This window comes from Strix aluco, chromosome 19 (assembly GCF_031877795.1).
Source record: "Strix aluco isolate bStrAlu1 chromosome 19, bStrAlu1.hap1, whole genome shotgun sequence".
In the NCBI taxonomy this organism is placed as follows: domain Eukaryota; kingdom Metazoa; phylum Chordata; class Aves; order Strigiformes; family Strigidae; genus Strix; species Strix aluco.
Genome location: NC_133949.1, coordinates 13186699 through 13197989, shown reverse-complemented (window position 1 = coordinate 13197989; position 11291 = coordinate 13186699). Strand labels below are relative to the sequence as shown.

The 11291-nt window shown below is 40.8% G+C and overlaps 1 protein-coding gene across 6 annotated transcripts; it reads left to right on the top strand.

Moving 5' to 3' along the window:
• Positions 1 to 109: 109 nt before the first annotated feature.
• On the top strand, positions 110 to 9547 carry TUBD1 (tubulin delta 1). 6 transcript variants are annotated; one of them, XR_012625745.1, is made up of 10 exons: positions 110 to 205; positions 1515 to 1709; positions 2311 to 2458; positions 2884 to 3100; positions 3644 to 3875; positions 4664 to 4828; positions 5511 to 5651; positions 6189 to 6372; positions 7629 to 7859; positions 9419 to 9547. XR_012625745.1 is itself a non-coding variant. In XM_074845270.1 (9 exons), exons 2-9 carry the CDS (start codon positions 1538 to 1540, stop codon positions 7729 to 7731), a joined length of 1362 nt encoding a protein of 453 aa, XP_074701371.1. In that variant the 5' UTR covers positions 110 to 205; positions 1515 to 1537; the 3' UTR covers positions 7732 to 8728. The 6 variants fall into 6 exon arrangements, 5 of the variants coding, with proteins under 5 accessions (XP_074701371.1, XP_074701373.1, XP_074701376.1 ...); XM_074845270.1 differs by lacking the exon at positions 9419 to 9547 and having other exon boundaries at positions 7629 to 8728; XM_074845272.1 differs by lacking the exon at positions 9419 to 9547 and having other exon boundaries at positions 6189 to 6276; positions 7629 to 8257.
• Positions 9548 to 11291: the final 1744 nt, after the last annotated feature.

Genomic DNA, 11291 nt, shown 5'->3' with positions numbered 1-11291 from the left:
TGCGCAGAGGCCACGGCGAAGCCGCTGGGGTGGCGCATGCGTAGAGCCCGCGGTGAAGCCCAGAGGCCTGACCGTCGTGCCCGACTGGCCCGGAGTCCCTTCTGGGCATGCGCGGAGCGGGTTGTTCGAAGGCGCGTCCCGGCCCGACCCGGCGGGGAAGGGGGATCGCGTGTGCGCCGCCGGCGCCTGAGCGAGGGGTGTCGAGGTCAGCCCTGAGGAGGGGCCGGTGGTGAGCGGGGCTGAGGGCGGCCGGCGCTGCCCGGGCAGGGGCAGGCAGCCCGGGAGAGCAGCTGGCCCGGCGGGGAGGCCCGCGCGGGAGGGGGCCGGTGAGGAGAAAGGCTCTGGAAGGGGGCGAGGTGGCCGAGCGACGTGAGGGCCGGGCGGCGGGCAGCACCGGGACATGGCGGCCCCGGAGGGCGGGCGGCCGTTGGGCAGGCCCGGCGGAGCCCGAGGGGGTCTCCCCACGCAGGCCGGTGACTGCAGCTTCAGAGGGGAGGGCGCAAGCGACAGCTGCCTGCTCCGAGTGACATGCGCAGAGCACACCGATAGTAGGCACGGGAGGGTCGGTATCACACGCGTGGGTTGGACATGAGCCTTTTCTGAAAATCATTTGCATATTTATTTATGTCTTTATTTGCTGCGGTAAGGAGTAACTCAAGTCTTGCAGTAACACACAGGCTGGCCTTAAGCTATGAGGTGCAGACTGGCAGCAGCACTGAAATCAAGCACAGGAATCAAAAATAGCACATAACCTGCCTGCAAAATGCAGCAGGATCAAGTTCTAGGCACTGGCAGTTATCCAAAGAAGGCAGTTACAGAAGTGCTGCAGCACAGCTGGGATGATAATGAAAACTAGCAGCCCAGAATAATGAAGTGAGTTTAAAAAAATTGACCTTGTTTCTGAGAAAGGAGAATAGAAAAGTGAGAAAGCAGAGCTACTGCAAAATGCCGAGTGGGGTAAAAAATGTCAAAACATACCAGTACTGAATCAAAACCTTTGCTTTCTGTGGTGGAAGCAAAGGGAATACTCTAGGGAATCATTTTGTCACCTCAGTAGATTTTGGCATCAGGCCCATAGCAGAACAGGACTGGAAATCAGCTAGATTTTTGAACAGTCTTCACATTTCTAAAGGCTTATGGTACTTCCTTATTATGTTTTTACAGCCTAATCCTATAACTTTGAGTTATAATTTTTTGTTTCTGTCCTGCCTTACTAAGCAAAAGCAAGAAAACAAAGACTTGGCTTCTTGTATGGTTGGTTTCAGCTCCCTCCAGATGTACAGCAACAGTAAACAGATTGATTTCCTGTAAACTGCCATCTGCATTCTTCTGATGCTCAGGAGAAAGTGCTGACAGTCTGCTTTTCTGCAGAAATAGCCAGTGGTTATAGTGTAGCCTTTTCCTTCTCACTAGAGGTTCTCGAAAAATGGCAAAACTGATCAGAAATCTACTTGTCAGAACTTCTTTCCCCCCTCTTTTTCCACAGTTACTCAAGGCATACTTTTCTTTTTTAGGCTTAAATACAAAGTGAATAAGAATGTCGATAGTCACAGTCCAGCTTGGTCAGTGTGGTAATCAAATTGGTCATGAGGTGTTTAATGCCATCTGCAGTGACGTCCATGGCACACATGGCTTGTGTTCCAAGAAGGAGAATGAATCCTACCATGATGCTTGCAAAGAACGTTTTTTCTGTGAGGAAGAATCTGAAGGTACAGCATTTAAGTGTTTGTTTCCCACAGAGGGTCTGGTTTTCAGCCTAATACAGATAAGAGTACAGAAAAAATGTCTTTTACCTTCAGTCTTGAAGAATTGTCACAACCTACTTTCAGTCTTGAAGAACTGTCACAACCCTCTGCTTTCATGACATTGCTAACAACCATGGAAGCAAAATCAGTGCAGTAAAGTGTCAGACCACAGAGCGAGTTTGCCAGTAACACAGCCGGGAGCTGAGCATGTGTGCATCCATAATCTGTCTTTCCAAATGTCTGCATATTCTGCTGTAGATAGATCCTACCATAGAGTAGGACCCAGAGTATCTGAATTTGGTGTTATCAAATGCATTAAGTGGTTTCTTTCCTGAAAGATCTATGGTGTCTAGAGTTCAGATTTGTCTTTGCAACAAAGATGGTTTGTCAGAAATCCAGGGCCTTACCAAGTCCTTTCTGTACCTGCCTGTACTGTCACATTAATAGTTCAGCTTATGTGGGCGGGAGGAATACAATTTGGGCCGTGGTGCAAGTCCATCCATCTGACGTAAACAAGCTCTAATATTGGCACATTATTCTTGGTTTTGTTTTTCTTCCTATCCAGTACCTATTGCCCGGGCTGTGCTTGTTGACATGGAACCTAAAGTAATCAGCCAAACCTTATCAATGGCCGCCAGGTCTGGCTACTGGAAATACGACGATCGGTCGCGCTTCTGTCAGAAGCAAGGGTCTGGGAACAACTGGGCAAATGGGTATGAACAATTGTTTCAGGCTTCACTGAGGAGGCTAATGAGCTGTCTAGACTCTCCAGGAGTGGCACTATTGCAGCTGTGTGAGGTACAGAGTATGTAACATTAACCTGATTTAAGTTAAAGGAGCAGTATATAGAGCAGCGAAATTTCTAAACTGCTTTTTGCAAGGTAAAATTGGTATTTACAGTGAAAATGTAACATTTTAGAATCAAGTGACTATAGTTGATTTAAGAATAGGAAACAGTAAGGAGAGTTTATAAAGAGCTGTTTTACAAAATGTCACAGCTGAGGATAGTTTACTGCAGATAGAATGGATGACATAACGTGAGGTTATACAAATAAGAAAATTATGCTTTATGAATAGCTTTCTGCTTTTATTTTGATATTATCTGCCCTGTCTCACTGTTTTTTCTGTTATTCAACAGTTATTCTGTTCACGGGCCTAGACACAAAGAAGTGATAATGGATCTGGTGCAAAAAGAAGCAGAGAAATGTGATCGTCTCGGTGGATTTTTCACAATAATGAGCATGGCTGGTGGTACAGGATCTGGCCTGGGAGCATTTGTGACCCAGTGTTTAAGGGATGCTTTTCCAACCTCATTTATACTAAACCATGTGATCTGGCCCTACGGCACTGGTGAGGTGAATGTCGTATTTCCCAAAGATACTCTACAAGTTTATAATCACTGTTTATTTTCAAACATAAAATATCTGCAACTGAAATACACTAGAAAAGAGGTACATTTTACTTTTTAAAAGTTTAACATGACAGCAAGTAACACAGCTAATGAATTGTTTGCCTAATATTTGGTACATGCAGTTTCACAAAAAAAACCCCTTCTTGATAATATAAGTGCTAAAGTATAATGCAATTTCATGAGAATCTCTATTAACTAACTAGAAATCTCCTGTTACGATAGAATGTCAGCATTATAATCAGTTCCCAGACAGATTTTATTCTAGCATGTTTGTAGGAAGTGAGATGGATAACATGATTTTCACAGGTCTTGCTCTCTTTCCATGAAAAAACTTTGCTAGATCTTGACCTCATTCTGCACTTTGGCAAAGAAAATTAATCACTTCCTAAATCATAACTGAGGAAATGACAGTAGCCAGAGGATTATAAACTAGAAAGAGATTAAGTTGTTTGACTCTTATTTGTGTGTATTTTTTGTTTGTTTCCAGGTCATTGTTCAAAACTACAACTCTGTTTTGACTCTGTCACATCTGTACCAGTCATCAGATGCCCTTCTTGTTCATGAAAATGATGTCATCCACAAGATCTGTGCTCAGCTGATGAATATTAAACAGATCTCCTTCAGGGATGTAAATCAAGTCATCGCACATCAACTGGGGAGTGTTTTCCAGCCCACTTACACAGCAGAAGGGGGCTTACACTACAGCAGAAACCCATTAGGTATCTAACATAGAGCTGGCTAATGCATCCTCACACATCTTTGTGTAATCACTTCATGTTGTGAATTTAAGATCCTCAGTCTCCTTACTCAAGCATTCGGATACATCCCAAGTTTTAAGACAGCAAAAGTGAAGCAAAAGACCAAATTAGAAGTTCAATCCCAATTTTGTAGCAGAGTCAAAAATAGATCCCCCAGCTTCTGGTTTAATTCTGTGCCAGAACCACCCTGTTTCTCCTTTTTCAAATGATTATAGACACCCTTGTACCTATGTACACATTTCAGAGGAAATTTGTGCAGGACATTAATTTTGGACTGGGTTTTACTTTTCACATTAGGTTAGAAGTTTGTATAAACTGAAACAAAATGAAAGTGTTGTGTTTTGCTCAGGCAGAAGACAGGCTAGCATACAACTTGGTAGCAACAGGCTGACAGCTGCATCTTTAAGGGATTAGAGAAAGTTCCCTATATTGCCAAGAGTTTTGCTTGTAAAACTAAACTTTCACATCTGTCTGTCAATCTTTTTAGCAGTGCATAGGGTCTTTGAGATTTTGAGCCAGACTATAAAGCAAGACAAGTCTAAAAAGAGCTACTGACATGTTTGTATAGAACTCAGTAGTCTGTAGAATGTGTGTCCATATATTTGTCAAATCAAAAGTTAATATATCCAGCTTTGTTTCTTACCTTAAGTTGCCAGATCTTTGTAAAATTCCTCACGCTCTTCTCCTGTTTTAGCTAGGCTATGCAATATTTTTGTCAAACATGAGCAGCTGTTAATTTCTTCTTTCAGGAGACTTAATGGAGACATTAGTTCCACATCCTGAATTCAAGATGTTGGGTCTTCGTAACATACCTCAGATGCCTGAAAACTCCCTTGCTTATAGCACATTCAGTTGGCCTGGACTCATCAAACATTTAAGGCAGATGCTCATTGCTAATGCTAAAATGGAGGAAGGTAAAAAGCATTCACACATTTTCAGTATCCATCACTCTTTAAGCATTTATTTTTACAGATGAAATAAAGTTTATTGTTTTGTGGAGCTCGCTGACTAGCTTTAGTCAGTTCAGAAAGGAGTTGCTGCCCTCAAGACAGCAGGAATTTGCCTCTACATAGCCAGCTGCTCCTTTAACTATTCACTCAGCTGCCACAGCAGCTCCCGCCTTGCTCCCAGACATCTCAGTTAATTATAACTATTGAAAATATGCAAAACAAACCAACAGTTTTCGGCCGTGCGCTTAATTTACATGATTCATTTAGAACATTCCTTGGATAGTTCTGCTATGCTTTTTCTTTTTACACCTTCTAATAAAAACCATGCTTAGCTCTCCCATATCATTTACATGGGGAATTCAGTATAGCTTCCAGTTATGCAAGGAATGGGCTGGCAGACTGCTAAGTATAGAAACATTTTCTCTGGTAAGACTAGTGACTAGCAGGCAAATAATGCTGGATTAACACTGTTTTTCTCTAAGAATTGTGTAATTGCTGCTTAACTAATGTGCAGAAACTACAAACCCTGCTATGATGTCAGCTTGGGGCACAGTGTTAGTCACCATCTGACTCTTTAGCTAGTCTGAATCCAGGTTTCATGAAACACTAGCTTTCTTTTATATCTTTTTTTGCCAAAATCTCATAGGTATTGATTGGCAAGTACAACCACCTCGTCTAGGCTCCTCCCTCCCCTCCAGCAATTCCACCAACAGGCCCCTGCATTTCAACACTTCCATTGCCAACCTGGTTATCCTGCGAGGAAAAGATACACACAGCGTAGACTTAGGTAAGAAGGAAAAACACGGTACTTCAGTGATTCTTGTTTCAGATCTCACTGTTTTCTTTGCAACCACATCTGATGAAAGTGAAAAAACCCCAAGGCCACGTATTTGACTACTAAGGTCAATATTCACTCTAAAAACATTTTAAGTCCAAGGCCACGTTGTCTAATTGCTTGGGGCTGTTATATTTACAGCCAAGACTTCTGTGTTTCCTGAAGCACTTCAGGGAAGGAGGAAGAGACTGAAGTCCATATATATGATAGGATTCTTGGGCTGTATTGTCTCAAAATATATTTAGCCACTTCTGGAGTGATGAGCATAGCTTGCAGATGAAGTACTGACACAAGAGTATGCTTCTAGGTAATCTAATGAAGCTGTTTAAAGCAGTTATATTTTCAGCAGGCTGACCACTTTGCAGATTTTTTTCCAAGGCCTGAATTGATCTGCCAAGCATTGATTAGGTCACACAGGACTACCGAGACCAAGATGTAGGAGCTGGGAGCTTTACATTTGTCAAAAGGGTTGTCTTATTTCTGCTACAGGAAGTTTCCGAGATCCCTCACTATATACATCGTGGCTAAACCCTCGGGATGCTTTTAATGCGTGGAAAACACCCAGAGCATTTAACAAGTACGAAAAGTCTGCTTCTTTGGTCAGCAATAGCCAGTTCCTCCTGAAACCTCTTGACAATGTTGTAGGAAAAGCTTGGAATATGTTTGCTTCCAAGTAAGTGAAAATAATTATGGTGATACTTCATTAATAACTGCCAATATCTTCAGTGGTAGCAAAATCATTTTAACTACAGCTCGCTCTTTCAGGAAGGTAATGGTGAGTAAGCATGAAGACTGTTCCCACACTTTGTGGAAACATTTTTATGCTTGAAACATGATGGCAGGGTGAGGAATACAGAACAGTGCTTATGTTCTGTGGATAAATGAGACCAGAGATTCTACTGCTGTCAGTTTGACTATTTTCTCAGTAATAAAACTCCCCAAATTTAGTGCATTCCAATGTGACCATTCTAAAAATAACACATAGAAACTCTTTTACTGATCATGTAGTTTCTAAATTGTGTACAGACATGCTGCCCAGTCTGGGGAAAAAGGTTGCTGGGTCAGTTCAGAAGCATTTAGGGGATTTGTGTGTTTACTAAGGCTCCCATGCTATTAGTTTGATTTTTCATTAGAACTAAGAAATCTAGAAAAAGAATTGCCTCTTTACATTGATCATCATGAAGCCAGGGTTACTGCATGTCACAGCAGATGCCTGCTAAACATGAGTTTCTAGCCCAGGAAATCTGCAATTAAAAGCAAAATGAGGAAACCTGCTGTCCCTAGCTGTGCTCTGGGTTTTACCACCTGTTACAAAAGCACCAGTGATGAGAAGCCAAGCTAGCCTGCACACACAGGTTTAGGCTTTGATCTCTATAAATTACTTTTCTCATTTATTAATCCCTTGTCCTTCCATTTCACAGCTAGTCCAATTTTGTTAGCTGCGATTTTGTTTCCTTAAGCAATACACAAAGTTATAAAACCTATTAGAAATGATTGGAAGGGACCTTAAAGATCATCCAGTTCTCACTCCCCTGCCATGAGCAGGGACACCTTCCACTAGCCCAGGTTGCCCAAAGCCCGGTCCAACCTGGCCTTGAACCCTTCCAGGGAGGGGTTAGCCACAGCCTCTCCAGGCAGCCTGTGTCAGCCCTCACAGGGAAGAATTTCTTCCATAGATCTAATCTGCATCTCCCCTCTGTCAGTTTAAAACCATCACCCCTCATCCTATCCCTACACCCCCTGATCAATAAGTATGAATAACAAAATGAGTTCAAGAGAGCACAGTTTAAACTAACCAGCACAGTTATGGGTGGAAATCAATCTTCATTTGAAGTTTTTACAATAGCTATGCAGTCTGATTTCATGTGTCAGATTCTTCACTATTTTCTAATGTCTTACCCATTTTCCTACTGTGACTTCAACACACAGAGCCTATATTCACCAGTACACTAAATTCGGAATCGAAGAGGAAGATTTCCTGGACAGCTTCACAGCTCTGGAACAAGTGATCTCCAGTTACACCATCCTTTGATTTTTTTTTTTTTTTTTTTTTTTAAGTACTCTGAAATAGAGCTTTCCTGAAAGAACCCAGTGCTGGAAAACCTTCCATCAACTTCCTGAAGTATATAAATTACTGGACTGTAGCTATTTTTCAGTCTTGTAAGCAGTGTGTGTGTGTGTGTGTGTGTATCTTAGAATAGTAAGAACTGAATCCGAAATTAATATATTCATATGGACAGGTATTATTAATTTATAATCTATATAATAGCTATTTTTCAATACATTTGCTATGTACTGTAGCTGAGTCTTTGAACATCATTTTTGGCACTTGGATAGTTTTCATAAAGACTGTCTATACAAAAGGATTCTTTTCCAGGCTGAACTCCAGCATCTATTCATTCTATCATGAACTAATGTGTGATAAAAATTACTTGTGTGCTTGACTACAGTAGTAAGGCATCCCTCATCCTCCAATTTCAATTTTTCATGATAACACTTCACCCTAAGAATGCTTCAATATTGATAAAAACACACAGTATCAGAATTATTAATCCAAACTCCATTCAGGTATCATTCAACATACAACAGCGTGCCACCTGTTCCTTTAAAGCAAAGTAAGACTTAAATTCTATTTTAAAGACCTTAACCTTGGAAGTGGAAGTTTTGAACCATCTTTTTAAAAAAGGTATGAAGGGTTCTTCATTTTTCTGTCATCCTCAAGTTATATTAGAGATTATAATGAATTATGTGCTTTTCTGGCCATTTCACTGTGCTGTGTTTTCAAGTGGTGTTACCTACCACTTGAAGAAAAAAAAAAGTCCCTACAGCAATCAGAGGTCTTGGCTATTTATTATAGGCAAACCATAGGTTTAAGAAAAACTACCAACTCTTGCTCTTCTTCCAGTAAGTTAGAAGCAGGTAGGTTTTTTAAATTAATTTTTTATTTAAACCTATTTGGGAGGAGAATTGCTGGTAGATTTCAAATGTAAAAGCCTGTATTACAATAAATATAAATTTTATAATTTCAAAAGTCGATTTAAGAAATGGGCTGGGTTTTGCACAGATTTTACCACGACCACAAGGTGGTGCCCCTGGGAAGCTGCAGCCTGCAAACACTCGGCTGCACCAGCCTGATAGGAGGAAGAGTTTGTGGGGGCACAGACTGGCTGTTTATAAAATAAAAGAGTAGAGTAGAATTCAGGATAATGTTCCAACACTGAGCTTTCTTCTGCCTCTGATAGCTTTTCACTTAATGGGAGGGAGGGCTTTTGGAATTCTTGCCACTCCTCCCCCTTCATCACACTGTTCTCCCATAGAAATAATCCCACTCACTATTAAATAGGTATGCCAAAAATAGAAGTGAAAAAATCAGTCTCAAGGACTTCCCTTGACAAGTGGGCAAATCTCATAGTTTCCCTTCAGGTTTTGGTGCTGTTTCATGACAGGCTTCTGATCTTCTAACTAAAAAGATGAGCACGCACATAGTATGATGCTAAATATGATCAAGATATTTGCACTATGGCTAATGATGCCCACAGAGAAATCTTACCCTGTTAGAGATTCTGATTTAGATTTTAAATCCTTAATGAATTAACAGTGGTAGAAGCAGAAGTGACCTTATACTTCTGCTAGGCTTCAGTTAGAGCATAGCAGGCACTCTGTATTATTTTACCTTTATTTCCTTTCCTAATTTCATTTACCTCTTCACTTTCGTTCAGGTCAGGTACAGAGGCACTAAAATCCACTCCTGGAGCACCTGTGGCAGCTCTGGCACATGACACCTGGAATAGCAAACAGACTTCTTGACAAGATTCAAGTAACTATGATTGAATCTGAAGAAAATAAGTAAGTACTGAGGCTAAGTTCTCAATTGCTCAGATACACCCACAGTAATGGTTGTGTCAGTGCAAGCCTCGGTGGATGCTGATAAATTTCATGGTAGCTTATAGACAAGCAATGTTAATCTTCTCATGCCTTCAAAAAAACAGTTTCAACTGCCTGTTAGTAGTAGGGCAACCTTCAGCACACATTAAAGTTGAGTCTAGTCCTAGTTCATGCAGAAAAATTATCTATGTAAATTAAAAGCTGTATTGATGCTTCAATTCAATAGCTAAATCATTAAATATACAGGGGAAAGAATCATCCGTGGGGTGGGTGGGGAGAACACAAGAGGAAAGGCAAAGTGGAGAAAGCAGATAGGGTAAATACACCCAATAACTTACAGAAAGACACTTGACATTTATGACAAAACATTTTGACAATATTCTTCTTGCAGAACACAGTACATAATCCAACAACTCAGTCTGGTTTGCTTTCTGTTTTCACTCAGCTCTGCTAATTCATTTTAGGAACTCCCTCTCAAAAGGGGAAGACACAATAATCATAGTTCAACTATTCAGCCATACTTCAAGCCCTACACTGCTCAGTAAAATTTCAGTTATTTGGAAGTTCAAAACTGCATATAACTTCTGTTATAGAATATTATTTGCAGTATTTTTTTTTTCCCCACAAAATCACTTCCTGACAGCTCAGAGCTAGGGGACTGTTGTGATCAAAAGGGCTTTTCTGGTGTGTTTTTCTCAGTTTCAACCATTGTCTTTAGCTTGGGTATTTTCACAGAAGAAACGGGAGGAAAGATTGCACAAGAAGTTAAGATAAACAGCACAGGCAATTCAAGTTTGCAAGGAACAAAGGGTCAGGAAAGGAGACGGTATGGTGAAGTCTTCCCTCCTCCCTCCTTCAAAAGGCACAGGATGTTCAGCAACATAGAAATCATTTTCCCTAGTGTTTTCAAGAGATACCAGACTGAGAATTTCTTCCAGTATCCAAAATGAGAATAGGTAATTTCATGTCTAAAGAAACAACCAACTCCCAGAAATGCATACTCGTCCTCATTGTTCCACAGGACAGGTAAAAAATTTTTAAAAAGCTAAGGACAGATAAGTCCTCTCAGAAACAAAGAGAGCAATGGGGTTATTGTACTGTTATATCAGTAGGTAACTTGATCGCAGAAATAGTCTCACATTATCTCTATGTATTCATAATTCTGAGCATGAAGCAAATAGAGCAGGCACTTCTTGCACCTGTGAATGATATAGACCCATTTATCCATTCTGTATAGGGAATTTTATTATTTATGGCTTATGTCGCTTTTAGTTAATGGAGCAGGATATTTGGGGTTTTTTTTAAGTTTGATGGCAAAATTTGGGCCATGTCAGGAAATGCAGCACACAGCTAAGATGTATAGCCCCAAAGCAAAAATAAAAAATTCCTTACTCAATCTGTAGTTATAACATATGAAAATATAGAGGAACGCTTCCGCAGCTGAAAGGCAGAGCTAGGCCAACAGGTTCATTACTGCTTAAGAAGGATATTTCTGTAAGAGCTTGTTCACTTTGGATTCAGGGAAAATACTCCTACTTCCATGGGAAAACAAAGTTTTTCAGAGCAGCCATAGAGGATCACAACCATTAGCCAAATTTTGACAATACAGATTCCTCAAAACCACAAAAAAAAAAAAAAAGAGGTGAGAACAAACGTGTGTCGCTGTTGTATTAGCTGTTCTAATTCCTTTCATTGCTCTGGAGAACA